Source organism: Poecilia reticulata, chromosome 16 (genome assembly GCF_904066995.2).
Source record: "Poecilia reticulata chromosome 16, P_reticulata-male-v2, whole genome shotgun sequence".
Classification (NCBI taxonomy): Eukaryota; Metazoa; Chordata; class Actinopteri; order Cyprinodontiformes; family Poeciliidae; genus Poecilia; species Poecilia reticulata.
Genome location: NC_088845.1, coordinates 25680327 through 25699487, shown reverse-complemented (window position 1 = coordinate 25699487; position 19161 = coordinate 25680327). Strand labels below are relative to the sequence as shown.

The window sequence follows — 19161 nt, the reverse complement described above, 5'->3', positions numbered from 1 at the left end:
CAGTTTGGACATGAACTCATATGATGGAATGAATGGCGGAAGCGAGGAGGGCGGGTCCGCGGAAGTGGAGACAAAACGTTTACTGTAAAAGGCTCGGCGTGTGGAAAGGAGTCCATGGATGAATCTCAAGCTTCTGCGGGATCTTTGTTGAGACACGATAATGGAACAGACAACTTGAAGACTTGAGTCATATCCTGTTCTCTCTGCATCTAAACGTTGCTTGAGGGAAAATAAAAATCAATGTTCATCTTTTATTGCAGTATTAGGCAAAAAAAAAAGCATTAATCTCCCTTTTAAAGCAAGAATGCATCAGAAATGCTTCAACTTTAAATTTACATCAAATTCACGTCTTAAATGGACCATTTTTCCTTTTCTTTTATTGCAGTTGGATAAGCAAAACAGAAAGAAAATGACACAAATGATTTACGTTGCGCCTTTATTTAAAAAGATGTTCTTTATTGAGAAACAAAGCCTTTTAAGCATGGTTTGGAAAAAGTATAAAAAGGGAAAATAAAATCATTGCCAAATAGCCGGAACGGTTCGGTTTACTTCGGAGCGGGATCAGATCGAGTCAGAGCCAATGGAGGAAACTGCGTCCGCTACAGCAGCTCCACTTTTTTTTTTAGAAATTCATGCAGATTTTGTGAGAGGCAGATTGCCCCATTTGGTCTGAAATAATAACAATAATAATAAAACCATTTCATTTTATACAAAAATAAAACTGTCAGAAGAGAAGCAGGTCCTTAATCACTTTGATTACAAAACAACGATGGAAAACAAAATCACACTGATTACATTCTCTAACACAATTATTCAATAATGCAACCGCAGGGCAGCTTCTCATCCAACCTGGCCAGTATAATTCATAATTATTTAACAGAAGCATGCGTAGTAAAGGTATGAAATGGAGACACTAGTGTGAGGAAGCCATGACGACAACCACCACAATGTAAATGATGCAAAGGACGAGGGATCCGAGCCCGAGACCCAGAGCCACGTGGTTCAGCGTCTTGGCGGTCCTGCTGTTCCTCTCTGCAGACATCCGGTTACCGGTGTGGTTGGCTTCACGGGCCTACAGGCAAAAAAAAAAAAAAAAAACAACAAGAAGGAAGTAATGAATAAAACAGGCACATGCAGATGCAGTACAATCGGAGTTTTGAAAGTAAATCTTATTTCTACGGTATAAAAAGGAAGAATATTAAACTGCTGCTTCATTCAGTCAATGAGTTTAATTGTGCAACATGAGGAACATCTCATTTCCCCCCCACCCTTCCTTTTTTTTTTTTTGTAGAGACGATTTTTTACAGACACTGCAAGGGAACCAGACCCACTGCAGCGTTTGCCTCAGCTGCCTGGACAGGAGACACATGCATGATTAGCCCATCGGGGGGGGGAAACTCAACCTTGGTTCATGCTTTTCAGCAAATAGGTGATGGATTTGAAACACCTGAAATGCTCAACATCTACGTACTGCAGCCGCTGAAACTACACACAAATCTGGAGAAGTGCAAGAGGAAGGAGGACAACGTTTACCACCGGAAAACCCAGAGTTTGATATGTAAACGATGCTAATCAGCAGTTAGAATTCAGTTACCATCAGTCGGCTTAAAACGAACACAACTACAAAACAGTCAACAAACACCGAAGCCGCATGTTTTTATTTTCAGGCTCCATGATCTCAAAGGTGTATAATTAAATGGATGCTCATGTGGAAAAAAAAAAAAGGTAACACGTTGCAGCACTTATACTCCTAATGGGAAGAATATAGCAACTTAAATAGTAAGTAAAACCATTACACAGTTTTAGGCACATTTTTTACAAAATGTGTTTGTTCCAACTGTCTGTTGGTTTTTCTTAAATACGGAGAGATTCATGTTGTTCCTTATGGAACTGAAAAGGAAAAGTTTGTTGTGTGCTTTCTAGTAGCGTGTATAAAAGGGAACAGAAACAAGCAGAATTTCCCACTGCACGCACGCACGCACACGCACGCACACGCACACACACACACACACACACACGCACACACACACACACACACACACACACACACACGCACGTTGTTCCACTTCACACGCACTGTAATTCTGTCACATGAAGAGTTTACACACACACACACACACCATGGGCATCGATGCCATTGATTTTATTGATGGATTTTGAAATTTTCTTCTTTTCAGGCTAGAGTGAGCTAATCCTGAAATCAATTAAAAAATTTAAACTGTGTGTGTGTATGTGTGAGAGGTTTCTTTTATTTATTTATTAATTTTTAAAGTTCAAAACCAACTGTTGTTTTGTCTTTAATAATGATACTGAAACTACAGAGCTTTTGTTCTTTCACTGTATGTTCTCTGATGATTTCTGGCAAGATGTTTTTAAACAGTTACAGCCAAGTGTTTCTCATCTGGGAACGTTTTGACTGAAAGATGTTATTTTTGGTCTTGTGGAGACGGTGGTTGGAGTTGTGGCATGGTGCCCCACAATGAGAACAAGTAAACATCGCAGACTTTTTGGGTTTTGCTCGTTACCCACAACAGATCATCAGCTTTAGTTCCCGGCCGACTTTATCGCGTTGTGCTCCTCGGCGGTCTGCTTACGCTCCAGCCTCAGTGTGACTTCCTGTCTCCTGCAAGCCTCGTTCCTGGGATGTTTCTGCAACACGCGTCACTCTCCTGCCTCTGCACTCGTCTCACGTGGATTAGCCTGCCTCTGTGTTTGCTCAAGTGCTGTAAATACCGTAAGCCCTCCTCCAATGAGCTGCTCAGTTCGAGTCTGCATTCTTCTCCACTGTCTAACAGAGAACGGGGCCTCCGTGGACAAGATTAGGCAGCTGCTTAATGTGGGAGGAATATATGATTACGTGGAGACGAACTAAAACAGAACAAAACACACACAAAAAATTCAAAATCAAGACTCAAAGGTCACCATCTATACAAATAAAAGCATTCTGGCATTTCAACTTCAGTAATTCATTGCAAAAAACACAAAAGCATACCAAGTAATTTTAGTTTTTAGTGCAAATATGAAATATCACATAATTTGTAACAAGAAAAATGTCTTGTTATAAGTGAAATAATCTGCCAATTGAACTAGTACTTTTTCATCAATACTAAGGAATTGTTGATTTAAATCAAGCTCTTTTATCTTAATGAAAAGTTACCTGTAATTTAGTTTTGTCTTATTTCAAGTGTGCTAGGATATTTGCACTGGAGACTAAACAAAGAATACCTGGTAAGATTTTTTTGTTTTTGCAGCGCAGTCACTCCGATCTCATCTTAAAGCGATATGAAGTCAATTGCAACAACAAGCTGCACTGCTACAATGTTACAGCATAAAAAAACCTCAAAAACCCACCAAAGTGTGAATTTCCTCTGTGATTCATGTGAAAATGCACGTAGGTTGATCAAAGAAAGATTGAATCCAGGAAGTAACGCCGCGTTTACAGTAAACGTGGCCAGAGCCGTTCAGAGTTACGTCCCTCTACAGCCACCATAAAGGCTGCTTGATTATAGTATAAATATAAATAAGTAAATAATTGAATATAATTATAGATTTAATTTCTCCCAGCTGATATCTAAAGACATGATAAAGTTCAACCTTTGGCTCAGGGTGGGAGATTCAGCGCCCCTGCTTAGATATGAAAAGTACACATTAAGGTTTATGTGCAGTTGCGTAAATCTACAAATTTTCCATCAAATCGTCAAAAAATGTTAAGATATAAAACAACCTGAAAAAATACAAAATACACTTCTTAGAGGAGGGAGAGCTATCCAAGTGTGAGAAAGTAAAAAAATATAGGTAAATAACCAAAGTTTTTTATTATGTGAGTTTAATTTCAGAAGTAACATCCAAACATTCAATCCTGATCACTACCAGAGTCATGAAGTCACCTACAAGAGTTTAAAAAAAGGAACAGATCACGGCCCGATCTACAGAAACTAAAGAACAACTAAGAAACAAATTCACTGATATCAATCCGGATTTATACGGTTTTGAAACAGTTGTGGTCAAACTTGCCAAAATTCCCCCATAGCGACGTCAGTGACTCATTGCTAGTCATCGCAGCTGCTTAACTTCACAATCTCTATGTTCACTTTTCTCCCATGGGTCCAGGTTGGTTTGGACAGATTTCAGTCTCTATAAATAAACTCCTTTTTGTATTTACTCTGGTTATCTTTGATATGATTTGAAACATTTAAGTGTGACCAAAAAGAAAAAAAAGAAAAAAAAACCCCAGAAGTAATCTGTGAGGGAGTGGGGGATGTGGGTGTGGGGGAGTGAGGGAGTTTTTCCACAGAACCCTATTAGATACATTCTTCAGCCTGAGACTGTTTACGTAAAGTTAACACACCAAAGCCAACATGAATGCCATTTAGCTTCACGGTGAATGTCTTTCTAAGAATACCCCGCTTAAAGCTGCCAAGGTAAACCAACGCCTTGCTGCCCTTGAATTTGGAGGAATGTTATCAGATGATGAGGATACATCCACAGAGCTATTCACTCAACTCTAACCCACTCCCACAGTCTGCCAGAACCATGCCGAACGGATGTGGTGTTAAAAAAAAAAAAGAAACGCTCTCTCAGCCGTTGGGTCCGATTGCAGCTCCATTATAAAATTGAGTTTTAAACGCTTCCACGATAATGCTGCTCCTGCCATTGTTCTCTCGATCTCGAGAGGCCGGTCTGACTGGAAGGCCCATTACAAGAAATGTAAACAAATGAAAGACGACCGAGTGCTCAACGAAAATCAGATTTCACAAGTGGCTTGGCCATGCGAGTCAAGGCGAGGGAAAGTCGACTCATCCATATCTTTGCAAAGTGCCTCACTGCATTCAACGTCCTTGTTTAAAAAAAACAAAAACAAAACCTAAGAGGGTTGGAAAAAAATGCGTAAGGCAGAAAGATATAAGCTTTGAGCGTCCTGTTCTCTGAAGAAAACACGGTGACCTCACAGTTGGACGGCTACATTTGATGGGATTTTGTTTCTCAATTTCGCCAACGCCGACACAATGATGCAAGTTTGACAATTTCATGACACCTTTCACCCATGATAACTCTGGTCAAGTAAAGTCTGCCCTTATAACCACAGATTAACCACAACCACAGACTGAAACACCTTGGTTCATGGCATTCTAAAAGCAGACGGATCAATTAAGCATTTTACTGATTTTGACCGTTATTTGGAATTTCCAAGAGTCTCCTTTAACCTTCATACATATAAGGAAGATTATTTTTCCCACTTACTAACAAATTATCTTGACTAGGTTGTTTCAGTAGTAAGTCCTGACACAACCCACTGAATAAAAAAACCCACTGAAAAAAAAAGCGCAGCCCACAAAAACAGAGTTCTCGCCAACATATTTCACAGTAGGAACGGCGTGTGTAGCGTTTCCACTTTTGGTAAAACATTTAGTTGCGGTCTTATTTGAACAAGTCTTTTTCCAAGCATCTATTGTTCCCTACATGTAAACAGAACTTTTGATTTTAAAGCCTTCCCCAAAACGGCTCATATTTTTCCTGTCGACCAGAGGTGTGGCAGTCACACCTCAGGTCAGGTTTGCTCTTGTGCCACACTCTTTCCAGGTTGAAATGATGGCCTGAACAGTGTAATCAAACCCGGTCATAAAGTTTTAAAGTTCCTACCTGAAACGTCTGCTGGGATTCTGGGTTTTTATTGATAGGAGTGCATTTTTTAGGTTTGTAAAATCCTTTGAAAATCGCTTTCTCACTTTGACAATAATGGACTACTTTTGTTGGCCGTGTCGCATAATATCCCAATAACTCATGGAGGTTTTATTGCAATATGACAAAATAGAGAGGAAAGAAAAACTTTAATAACATGAAAAACATGACGACAAACCTTCGCTCGTCATCTTTAATCTCAGGTTTTCATTATAAAGGCTCACAGATGCTTACCATCAGGAAGCAAGGTCTACAGCTCATCTAAATTTATATTGGCTGTAAAAGAAAATTGCTTCATCCCTCTCCCATGAGTTCAGTATTGTATGAAAAGCTAGTAGAGGTTAGGCGTTATGAAGGGGGGGAAAGAAAAAGAGAACTGAAAGGTGCCAAGATTGTAGATAAAAGTTCCCATTGTGTGTTTTGGTCATTTGTTCGTAACGCCCTGGAGCGCTGAGAGAGAAAAGCAGACTTGTTCAAACTTGTACAATAACTGAATTTGTTTATTCACAAACATATTCAAATACTGAAAGAGAGAATAAACACTTCATTAAAAAAAACCCCAGGTGAACTGGTTATTCGAGCCTCAATTTACGAGACTGCAAAACTCAATCTTTAAATCTGCATACAGTAAAAAAAATAGAAAAAAAGAGAAACGCTCATGATAGAGAAACATACTGCAGATGTTGAAATTCTTGAACACTTGCTGACAGGAAGTTTAAGGAGGGCTGCCCTTCCCAAACGTTTGTTATCAAGAGTGAAACTATGGGTCACACATTGGGACTGACGAGAGGAAATGATCCCATTCTGGAGTTTCTCGCCTGGTGAAATACATCCCCCGCTCTTGCACGCAATGATCATTGACCCGAAATGGTTTGATGCTCAGCTCCCATCAGTAATAAAAGGCTGATTTGAGGAGGAAGAAAGCAACCCTTTCACAGCGCACCCAAAGGCGGAGAGCGGCGTGCAGTAAGCTCAGATTCTCAACAAAACGCCGCTTGTCTTGACGTTCCACACAAACTGCGTTGACCCAAATCTGAGATCAGACTTGTCCAAAACAACAGCAAAAAAAATAAAAATAAAGTTAATTTGAACTTCCTTTGCAGCAGATTTTGTCCACCTCCAACATTTCTGCCATTTTTTCCCCCTTTTCCGGTGGAAAACAACTTTATTGTCTTTGCAGGAAAGTGAGGAAAAAACAGGTGCCAACTTGAGGGAAAACCACTCAGGACTTTTTTCCCCAATCGCCGTGTGTTCAGTGGAAATAAGAGGTTTGTTTTGCAGCATCTCGCTGCCGTCTCCGTCCGCTGCTATCTCGGCTCTCTGATGCGAGTCCTAATAAGGAAAAAGCCTAATGGTCGAATCCCACACCACGTTATGTTTACTGCGTCTTCACAAATGAATGTAAACTGATCATAAATGATTAACTCTTAGCCGACAAGTAGCTCTTCATGTGATTAACTTTCTGCACTGGTGGTTCCTCCATCTCTTTCAGTAATATGTGGCTGTGTAATAAACACAACAATCTGAAAACTTTTAAACCAACTGATGGCAGCTCTGGCTGCATCTCGGCTTCATCGCTGTGCTAAAAGGTGAATCTCTGCTTCAGTCTCAAGTCCATCCTCCCATCAGGCGAACGTGTTACGCTGGTTTCTTCCTCACACACGGTGTTGCATGCATCTACAGCTCAGTTTTGGTCTTTGCCGTTTCTTCAACATATTTTCTGTGGCCACTAGATGAAGTGCGTCAATGGGCAATCAAGACATCTGGACGCCTTTTTATTTCTTCTGTGATGGTTTTCTTCTTGCTACTCTTTCCCAGGCTAGATTTGTGTAGCATGTTGCAACTAGTCGTCCCGTGTAGAGATTCTCACAAAAGATGACATGAAATGACACTGAGGTTTGTGGTAGTAATGTGACAAAAATGGAGAAAAGTTCCAAATGTTTCCGAGTACTTTTGCAAGGCAGTGTATAATCGACAATAAACAACATATTCATCACGGACAGCCACTACGAAGCGCATAAAGGAGAACGCATAAACCAAAACAGGAAACTCTTCTGTAGAACATGCAGGAGAATAAAGTTTGTTTACGGAACCAAAAGCAGACGCAGTTTGTTTGAAATGCTGTTCATTTCGAACAAACTCCAGTGTTTCCCATTTCGAACAGCCTCTCTTCCTGCAAAGGAAGACATTTCCTGTCTGGCTGCACTTCTGGTAAGATGATAAGACAGCAAATCCCAGAAGAGATGCAATAAACATCTCTATGCAATTACCAATTACCCCATTACCCTGAGAGAGACCAAATGATGCACTTTGTTTGAGTTGCAAAGGACAGATTGTTTGTTGATGGAGTGCACTGCATGGCAACAGTGCTTTCTACTTTCGAGCTGCCTGGATCTCTGGTAATGAAAGCCCATGACGTGAACTTCCATCATGTGTTTTAATGTCTCTATATGCCGTAGAAATGAATTACTTAATTCACAGACGTGCAAATAAAGACGGGAAAAAAGAGCAAGAGAAACCACAGCACATTTTCAGCAACAAGGCAATTAAAAGTGCTTTACATTAATTAAAAGGAAATAACCACAGGAAAGACAAAAAAAAAAAAGAGCTAAATCCTTTTCTGGGTTAAAAGTAATATAAACTAAGCAGTGATGTTCCTGTTAAGTATTTCTGGATTCTAAGTCCATAGTTATTCTAATTCTAATTCTGATTCCATTTCTGGGCTGTATAATATTGATCTAAATAGTGCGTACTCCACAATTTCTAATATTACTAATAAACTAAAATAATCATTTTCTGGGTTAAATATCAGAAACAGAAACTTAGGTCGGGTAGATTATAAATTTCAATGTTCCCTAAAGTCTCTCCGATACATCTCAGTTCCCAATTAAACTGAAACTAGCAACTTCTCCAAGATTCATTCCATCCCGTTAGTGAGTTTTAGAGTCCTCGTCTCTGTCCACTCCAGCAGTCCGAGTGTTCGCTAGTTCGGCCAAGTCCGTCACAAATTTGTCGATAAGCCAGGAATCCGCAAGCTCCAAACAGCAGAAATCCTGTTATCATGAATAAATACAGGGTGAATCCCGCTGGGTGTGTCCCCACAGGACAAGAGGGCTCTCCTGTGCCCAGACTTCTCGTTGAAAATTTGATCAATTGCATTGAGAGACTGGTTGACCAGATCCATAATTTGAAGATTTGGATGATGTGCAAAGAAAGGCTCCAAAAATATAGAAAAAGTCAGGACAAAAACAGAGCAAGCAGGGCAGGCATGGAGCAGGGAGGGAGCAGAGGAAAAAAGCTTCCGCCTTCATCAAGAGCAAGAGAGAATGTCTAATCAGTAGCCTTGTTTGATGTCAGCAGCGGTAGGAGCTCGCTTGGGAGATAAGACTTTATCTTGTTATGCAACAATTTACAGTTAAATGGATCAAAACCATACATGCCATTTTGATCTAAATATTATCTATATCTGTGAAATCAAATTGATTTCACAGTGAAATGTGACCAGTAATTTTATTTTATTTTTTTTTTCTGGTAGCAAAACTCCTACTCTTACTTCAGCCAATATTTCCAAAGGTTTTCTGAAACGTAAGCTCAACTGACTACTAAAGTCAATACAAAGATTTTTCTTTTTTTATTGTACATTTTTTAGGGCAGCATAAAAACTTCAGGATGTTATATAGTCCAGTTACAAAGCAGGTCACCCGAGTCAAAACTGTTAGAACTAAAGCTTCTGGTCTTTAAAGGCAACCATGGGAACAGGAAGTGTGTCATTTTACAAGGATTGATCAATTCTCTTTCTTTGCCATGCAAGAAAGGAGAACTGGTGTCTCTGTGTCAAACATTATTTGCTCCCTTAGTAATGTTCTTTCACCAGCAACAACATCATCTTGGATTAATGTGATCACATCAACTCAACTCTATTCATTGGTGGTTAAAAGTTTAATCTGAGTGATATGTACTGGGCTGTTCAGATTAACCTTTTTTGTGTTTGCAACATGGAGTGGGATGGGTGATGTTACCTTTTTTGTCTGCTTCGGGACAGTAAGCAAACAAAAAAGCCCTCATCCACTCAGGATGAAAACACAAACCTTTAAGGTTGTTGAGACTTCTCATGTAACAAACAGCTAAGAGTCTCTGCGTAACTTTAGCAAATTCTTTCCCGAAAAGGAAGAATTCAAATTGAGAAACAACTTAACGATTGGGATAAACATCTTGGGGCTTACTCTCAATGCATCTCAGCAAACATCCGACGCCGAGTAACGAGATGTTGACTGAATACAGAGACACAACTTGTAGACTTATGTTGGATTTTGTTTTATTCCTTGTTTTTCTACCCCCAAAAGAAAACATCACTCCATTATCACCAAATCAACACAAGAGAGCAAGAATCACAAAACATGATGATGAAGAGTTAGAACCGTTCCAGCTATGTTGTTTGACAGCCTTCCTAGTCAGTCAAGCGTTACTGTGGTTAAGTTTGGTCGAGAGTTGACTGTTGTTTTAGAGGTGCGGTTCAGTCGTTGCTGTTGTGTCAGTGAGGGTCATAAGTAAGTGAGTATTGACTTAGCAAAGAAACGGTACAAAAAATGTATAAAAGTTCGTTAATGGTTCATGTAGGGTTTTATCTTAATATTTATGCGTCGCTTGGAATTGTTTAATATGCTAGTTGTTAGTAATAGCCCAGTCATGTTAAGCTAATTAATGTTGCTACAAGCTATTCTCATGTGTGCCGTTATTGATTTGTCAATCAATTACTGAATCAGATATAGTTTTTATGTTTAACATGTTGAGAGCAGCATACACAAGAATGATTGACTGCACCAAGTCCCTCCTCCTGGCTGTGATTGGTTGTTTCTGACCGATCAACATATTCCTGCAGATGGCAGTAGGAGCAGGAGGAAAAGGCAAGGGAGGTCATCTGTCTCGTATTAAACCGTCACAAAATGGTGAGAATTTTAACAAATATGGAGAAGTCATATTTTTTTTATAAGTTACATACGTGCAGACATTTTCAGAGTCCATTTTTAACACGAGTGTCTCCAGTTAAAACGAGTTAAAATCTTACTTATCACAATGTTTTGGTGTCCGAGTTAATGTTTATCTTTAGGTTAATGATTCATTAAATACCGCTGATAGAGAAGCCACCCGAGGGCAATGACTGCTGTAGGTCACAGTACCCCGCAGAGTGCCTCAGATACTCCCAACAACATGCAGGCATTTTAAACCACTGGGACAGTTTGTACATTAAAGCCACTTAAATGTCCAGGGCAGGAGGAGCGTCCTGCAGTATGCTGCAGTGTGGGGCTCCAAGCCTCGACATAAATTCTTGCTGGTGCTATATGTGGATAAAAGAGCTTCCAGCATCTGGTGCTGCTGAGGGAACGGCCCCACAGTCTATCAACAACACAGCTCCTGCCACGCATGACTGGCGCACATGGGGGCCAGCTGGCTACAGCAAGGCAAGTACAGTAAACTGAACAAGGCTGAAGCACATTTCAACTCACAGTTTTGTCATACCCTCAACTTTCTCGAAACCTTCATGAGATGCAAGAGACGTACATAGATTTGAACGTATTTAAAAGTCATCTAAAGGAGAAGTCAATTAATTTAACAATGGATAACTCCACGCACGTTCTGTACCTTCTGCCTTCAGGGCACTTCCACAGTCCTTTTCCAGTAAATGCCACTTACTTCTCCAAAACAGGACTTACTGAATTAACAACATAACGTGGTAAAAAAACCCACAAGGTACATGGTTTTCAAAAACGTCTTTAAAAAGCGGTACAGGGATCTTTATTCTGACACCCTTATAGTAAAACCCCACACTTTAAGATATCACTTGTATTGCAAATTGAGTGATTTAGTCTCAGAATGTCTTTACGTTTTGGTTTCTATTTAATTAACTTAAGTTAGCAGTTAAAACAAAAATCGATTTTGTTGTAGTGGAGTTAAAAGCCACATCCAAAACAGCATTTTTTACACTCATCTTCCACCTGACTATGCTTGGTAATATTTACACTAAAAAGGTGTCTGACGTGAACTAAATTGAATAAATACAAATCAACTGGACCTGCTAGAGCAGACAGCGGTTTTTGTCGCTGAAGACAAAAGTGGAATTGAAAGTAAGACCCTACAAGACAAAATGAATCCTCCTCCTAATCCGGCTTTTGTTGCCATAATGTGGTTGAACAAGTGCAGGAGCATCAGCTTGCACGAACAGGCCTGTACTGACATGCAGCTAGGGGCCAGCCTGGCGTTTCATCTCTTCCTGGAGTGAAGCAGTCAGATATACGTTCACCGGCGATGCAGGGATCAAACGATTACTGGTGAAAGAAACTCACTGAGATGGAGTAGATGAGGGCGGCGATTCCGAGCGGCAGGCAGCAGCAGAGCATGGTGAAGATGGAGTAGCCCATGTAGTCGTTGACGGGGTTGGTCAGAGGACCTTGGGTGACGTACACGGTGGGCTGCATGACGACGGGGGCCGGCTGCCCCGGGTACTGCTGGCCCGGTGAATACACCTGCTGGTTGTACACGGCGCCTTGCTGCGGGGGGCATCCATAACCCTGAAGGCAGCAAGAATAAAATGCAATTGAATCATATTTCTGGATGGCGACGGAGAGAGGGGGGACATTTCTTCATTGTTATGTTTCAGGGAACTACCAGTGCAACACAGTCCAGAGGGGTGGGAAACAACAAGTGCATCTTGCACTTTAGTGTAAACCAACAGAAAACAAGTGGCTTGTGTGCATGAGAACAAGAAGTGGGAGCTACTGTTTGTGGTAAAAAGATGTAGTCCGACACGGCGGATGGCTGCCTTTATGTTTCATAGCTGGTGCTAAATTAAACTGTTCTTTTATACATTTAGAACATTTTGAGTAAATTTGATTATCTGTTTTTTTTGCGTGCATCATCATTTGTTGGAATCCTATTGATTTTCTTTCTTTTTTTTTTCTTTTATTTGGTTTGCAAATTGGACTTATGTTAAATATGCAAAAATAGAACACACAGTAGAAACCAAAGGAAGCTCCTATGCAAGGCATCATCGAAAATTTGTAATGTCATTTTCTTTCCTCCCTATGAGTAAGATAAGAGTAATATTTTACAGTCAAAAATGCAGAAGCAAACATGACTGAAAAAGGTGAAAGTTGCAGTGGTTTTACCTAACTGGAATATTCCAATACACTTAAAGAGGTGTTGCTGGAGGACTGAAAATAAGAAATTCCTCATTTAAAAGTGAGAAAAAGAAGATGTAAAACCTGTATCTTTCCAGGACTAGTAAGTTAAGGAACATAGCAGAGTTGAGACTTATGTTTCCATGCAAACTACAAAATGTTTTGTTGTTCAGAAAAAACCGAAGATGTGCCGTAATACAGATTACCATATACATATGGGCGTTAACTCTTCATATCTACTCTACAGCAAGTTGGATGATGATTTGTGCTCGTTTTGAAACTAAGGTACTTTGACTGGGCTGGTTAGTTTGCCTCTTTGAAATTCTGTCTTTTGCCATTTCAGTTGTAACTATTTTGCATATAAAAGGGGGCCCTTCCCACTTTGTCAACTTGTGACTCAGTGTTATTTCCATACATTACTCACGGTACCTCCTACAAAGAAAAACTAACCTATACCACAATAGCATAGGTACATGGGAATAGAAGGAAGTATGCAAATGGTGGAGACTGAATACAAAAGTAGAGTTGCATATCGGCAATTGGATAAACTGACTTGGAGACACCTGGACATCGCATTGACTATTTCAGTTGACCAAAAACTCTTCCGTATTACGTGCTGCCAAAAGTCCCAAAAATATAAAAAAAATTTAAGTATTTTTGCATAACAGTCAAAACATTGAAACAGTCAAAACAGTTTAATTTAGCACCAGCTATGAAACATTGTCATAACATTGAAGTTTGTCTGTAGAGTCTGCGCATGTTTGGGTAACTGGATCAGAAACCAGTAATTAAACCCAAAATCTAAGTTTTACTTGATTTTTAGTTTCAATTTTAAACTAAAAATCAATGAATCATTGTCAGAATGGATAAAAACTTCAATCTGATTAGATTACCATTGCAGGCATAAAATATATTTTTTGTGTTAATAATCTGAAAGTGCCAGTTACTTTAACTGTAGGAGGATCCAGATTTTTTTTAAAACGTAGGGTGTTATGGAGGAGAGAAAACTTGTAAGCGCTGCGAAGGCCTATTGAAATTGTGATCTTTATTATTATTTATTTCATCACTTTGCCATCCACTGAGCAGGCAGATGGTTCAAACCTTTGCCTTGGAAAAACAAAGTTCTGCGTCATTCTGTATCGAGTTTGCTATGTCTTCTCCGTCCACGCGTGGGTGGGTTCGATCCTCCCTTGGTCCAAAAAACAGCTCTTGCGTGTGTGCATGGTTGTTTATTTGTCCAGCTGGGAGAGGCATAAAACTAAATGATGAGCGAGTAACTGAACATTGCACACACACAATGTGTGCAATGCTTCCTTTTTTACCTACAAAAAGGAAGGATCTAAAAAAAAAAAAATTTATGTATATATATATATATATATATATATATATATATATATATATATATATATAATTTTTTTATGCTACCTTCATCACTGGATGAGAACAAGCAGAATACATGCTCATAACTTCTTTATGCTTTCCCATATAAGGTTGCATTAATGTCATATTTGGCATATAGTATTGTCTTCTGTGAGTAAGAAAAACCTCTATAGACGGAATATCTGAAACTTATTTTATTCGTGGATGTCTATCACATCAAAGCGTCATCATTTACATCCACGCCTTGCTGCCGTTTGCCCACAGTGAAAGATGAGATGAAAACGTTTAACTTTCAGGTGAAATGAAACCAAACGTTTTTTTTTTTTTAGTCACAGACCACTCGATTAAGCCAGATTAAATCCTCACTCATTCAGGGTGGGTCTTGCTTCAGCAAAGTTTTTTGAACCGATTACACACACACACACATATGTATATATATACATATGTGTGTATATATATATACATATGTATATATATGTGTGTGTGTGTGTGTGTGTGTGTGTGTGTGTGTGTGTGTGTGTGTGTGTGTGTGTGTGTGTGTGTGTGTGTGCGTGTGTGTGTGTATAAAGTGAAAGTGGCTCATAAAACAAGTTTACTTTGGATAATTAGTTTTAAATAATTTTTTTCTTGAAATAATAATAAAAAAAACAACTAATTGAGATGTAGAAGGAAAAAAAACAATTTAAAACTTAAGTAGGAGGAGAAAAAACTGAGAAAGTGTGAGGAATTAATGACTAAAGCAAAGATAATTTAAGTTTTATTTTTGTTAAACTTTACAAGTTATTTTTTTTATATATACAAATAAACTACACAAAACTGTAAAGTTTAATAAATACTATTTTTTCTTACCTGTGGGGGGTAAGCCTGGCCCGGCGGAGCGACTCCCGGGTTATCATAGTAAGGTGGAGGTGGGTTCTGAACCATTGAGGACTTCTCATTGTCCCAGCCTGGAGCAGTCGCTGACTTGTTAGAATCCATGAAATTACAGAGTTAACCTGTCTGAAATATCACTTTAAAAAAAAAGCAAAAAGGAATGTTCTTTTCCCTCCCGAATAGTTTGATAAACACTTCTTCCAAAACTGTCCTCCACACAAAAGGCACCTGGAGTAAATGATCTAACCATGGGGCTCAAAAATTATAATTACAAGCTGTATCAAGTTTGTTGAATTCAAAACATTTCCGGTGCGGCTTTCAAAAATAAAATCCTAAACAAAATGTGGTGTAGCGTCCCTACTCTCACTCTGTGGCGCTGAAAATAAAACAATGACCATGATGTTTGTAAGCTAGCCTTCTTCTCAAACTGTTAAATAACCAACAAATTATATTTAAACTTGAAATAGAGGAACCGGTTAAATCAGGAGTCAAATCCTCCCGCGTGCTGATTTGAAGTTGAAAACCTGCTTTTATTTTGAAACTGTTCAGATTACCGCTTTGATTTCGTTATATGAGTGGGTGAGTCTCCCTGAAAAAAAGCGAAAGATTTATGCAGGATGGCTTTCACTCGACATGCATCCGAGCATTTATTAAGTGAACTCAAATCAAAGATGTGCGCCTTTGATGCGTGTTCGTAGGAAACACATGTTCTCCAAACTTAACACTCCTTCCCCAGCCCCAGGCTTTAAGTTAAAGCTTCAAATAGGTTCACCCCACCCAGAAAGTGGGCCACCTTTACTGACATTTACATTTAAATTTTCCCGTGAAATTTGTATTTTATGCTCTTGTATTTTTTTGTTTAAAATATGCTCAAAAGAAATGGCAAGAAAACAATCAAGTTCTAATTTAGCCATTGTTTGAGTCCGCTGATATTTGACTCCAGTTATCTCCAGTCTGTGCAGGGAGCAGCAGGTGGGTGGGGTTAAAGTGGGCCATCTTGCTCCATTCACACGTTTACAGGAAGAACTTGAAATGACCCAGTAATACTAGACAAAACCCTGTTCGGGGTAATTTAGTTCACAGCCATTATAATGTTTTATTTAGTGATTTCTTTCTAAGGAACTGTTGATGTCTCCATTCATTTATTTTACTTCAGCTTGATTTAATTTTTTTTGACTGTATTTAAAAAACAGACTGGAATTGGTTGGTTCTTCAGGGATTCATCCACATTTCTTTGAAAAGCGGAGCACCTGCTAGAGGGAACCAAGACCTCTGTGACCGGCAGATCCTTTATCTCCAAGAGTAAACTTTTCATACTGATATCTGGAGATCTAACTTCTTCTTTTTTTTTAATTTTTTTATTTAGATTACTATGGATGTACGTACAGTCATTCAATAGATTAGAATATGCCTTCAGATGAGGTCCGTTTGTCAGACTAAAAGTGCTTTTGGAAAATAACCTTTATTAGACATATATTTATTTTATTAAACAAACATTTCTGTTTTCATTGTTATGGTGTAATATTCTGATTTTAAATGTTGTGTTTTCATTATTATATTATGTAATGTATGCGTCTTTCCAGCCGGAGGTAAAGTTCCTGAAATAAATAGGAAATACACTTTATCATACGAATCCAGGTCTTTGACTTACAAACTGATTCAAACCAAGAAAACACAGAATTTGCTGAGAATTTTGTTGATTGTTTTTACTTTTCCATTCATCCTAAGTATTCAATTATTTACATCTGTGACTAAAATGTGTAATGTTAAATTGACACGCATAAACAATTAAACATCTTCATTAACTTTACTTCTTAAAAGTTGAGAAATGAAAATTATTATACTTGTTAATAAATACATATTGATAAGTTATTGGCAACAGCATGCTAAGATCTTTTTGTAAGAGTTTACACAGAACTAAACAGGTCATATCTCTTTTTTGAAAAGACTGTCTTTTATGGACAAAAGGTGTTTGTATGCATATGTGCTCTTTGGCTGAAACAATACTGATAAGATAATAACTGTGTCTAATTCTGACGAATATGAAAAATAAAAGAGGTCTGAAATTGTGATCGACTGTGGAGCCTGAAATCAGAAACATGTCAAGGCAAACTGAATAAATTAACAAGAGGAAAAATCTCTAGTCAGTCAGAGGGATGCCTGATGACAAAAATGTGAGTTTACTATATTATGTACATAAGAGCAATCACAACATTGGTGATGGCAATGACTGAAATCTCCATTCCCAGAGCGATGTGGTTCAGCATGAGGGCCCGACTGCTGCTCTGCACTGCCATCTGCCGGTCACGTCTGGCAATGGCGTTACGAGTCTGAGGGTTAGAGAAAACAAAGAGAACAGATCCTAAATAAAATCCAGCACAAACACTTGCATCTTAACATGCTTGCTTAATGGCTTTAATAAAGCAGGCCAATTAGGAGACCTTTTTTCTACGTTTCCTGTCTCAGTTTAACCAATTTAACTTCCTGGTGTGCAAATGCTGTGCCCAATGATTTGTGACAAGTCTGAAAACTGCTAAAATAAACTTCTGTGTGGCCTTCAGCAAGTTAGCTAGATAATCCAGGTTTGAGCATTATATTGGTGTAAACTTCAGCATGTGGTAAATATTTCTTGGTTCTACAGCACATTACAGTGATAAAAAAACAACCACACAGACAAATAAAACACCCTTCTACAGTATGTCTACAACTACCAGTAACTCTACAATGAACAAAAAAAAAATGCACATTAAACCTGTGTGTTCTTGTTTTTTTTTTTAGTTCACCAAGACCAGAGAGTCGACAAATTAATAAAGATAAAAATTAGCCAACTCAGAGTGAAGTGAATGTTATTTAGCTTTGAGCCAGAAGTTTGGACACCATCATAGCTTCAGGAAAAATCAAACTGATTAATTGACAAACCAACAATGGTCAAAACCTAAAAGTCCCAATAAATGTGCCATCTGTGCTGAAACAAATTCAAACCAACCAGACCAGAAGGGTATATTTAGAGTGTAGTCACCCGTCAATCACTGTAAAATGCCTTGTAAATTGTTGAGGATCATATTTGTCTTCAACAGCTACAAGGTTCAGAGTTGGTGTCTCAAAAGGTCAACCCCTTTCATCTTTTAGTTCGCTCGCCCATTTCCCAAACGTCCTGTAAAACACAGGCAGCGCGTCAGCATCATCATTTGCTAAGAAAGGTGGATCAAAGATGGGTTGTCATTCTCCATGTTGAGCAATTTACTTTACAGCCATCTGTCCACACACAATCTTCAGGTAAGCAATAGAAATGGCCAATTCCAATAAACGAAGCATACTTGAAGTACAATAATCACTGTGAATAGAATAGAGGAGGCTTCAGAGCAACTTTAAAACTCATAGAAACTGATTTGTTCTATTTCCAAGAGGATTATAATTTATATTTATCTGTCTTGTTTATATAAACCCTTAATATTTACCTATAGTATAATAATATTACAATTACAGGTAATAATTGTGTCCAAATAAATAACAAATATGAATGCAAAGCGTTTTAAAATTTCAATAACTTTTTTGTATTATTTATATTTGGCTTCAAATTACACAAAGTTTATTTATTTATTTATTTTTTACCTCAACTATTGTTGAAAACGTATTTGTACCACAGATACCACGCATTAGCTTCAGCTGATCTGTGTGTGGGTCAAACACTCTGATGCATAACAACAATATTGACAAGATATGAGCTGGATTTACTTACTGCAATGGAGATGACAAGGGCAGCATTTCCCAGAGGCAGGCAGCAGAAGAGCCTGGTGAAGATGGAGTAGCAAAAGTAGTCGTTAACGGGGCCCGCTTGATGATTCTGGCTGTCCTGGCTGTGGCTGACCCGTGGAGAAAGGCTGCCGGTTGGGATGCTGAAGAGGCGACCCAAAAGGCTGCCGGTTAGGGGCCGGTAAAGACCCCCAGTGAGGCTGCGAAAGTCCGTAACCCTGAAGAAAACCAACATAAAATACACCTTAAGCTTTTTCTCAGTTGTCAACCACCAAGAATCAGAGGCCAAAAAAAATGACCT

At 38.8% G+C, this 19161-nt stretch overlaps 1 protein-coding gene across 1 annotated transcript; it reads right to left on the bottom strand.

Annotated features, from left to right (window-relative positions):
* Positions 1 to 422: 422 nt before the first annotated feature.
* Positions 423 to 15364, bottom strand: LOC103478298 (dispanin subfamily A member 2b-like). Its single transcript, XM_008432038.2, has 3 exons — positions 15084 to 15364; positions 12021 to 12245; positions 423 to 1072 (listed from the first exon to the last, which is right to left on the bottom strand). The coding sequence occupies exons 1-3, from the start codon at positions 15210 to 15212 to the stop codon at positions 914 to 916; spliced, it is 513 nt and encodes a 170-aa protein (XP_008430260.2). The 5' UTR covers positions 15213 to 15364; the 3' UTR covers positions 423 to 913.
* Positions 15365 to 19161: the final 3797 nt, after the last annotated feature.

What these genes read in the sequence shown, in the direction of transcription:
- LOC103478298 (XM_008432038.2), bottom strand. Translation starts at nt 15,212, where the DNA reads ATGGATTCTAACAAGTCAGCGACTGCTCCAGGCTGGGACAATGAGAAG. An exon ending in GCCAGGCTTACCCCCCACAG is followed by an intron (nt 12,246 to 15,083) that starts GTAAGAAAAAAT and finishes TGCTGCCTTCAG; the next exon opens with GGTTATGGATGCCCCCCGCA. An exon ending in CCCTCATCTACTCCATCTCA is followed by an intron (nt 1,073 to 12,020) that starts GTGAGTTTCTTT and finishes TTTTGCCTGTAG; the next exon opens with GCCCGTGAAGCCAACCACAC.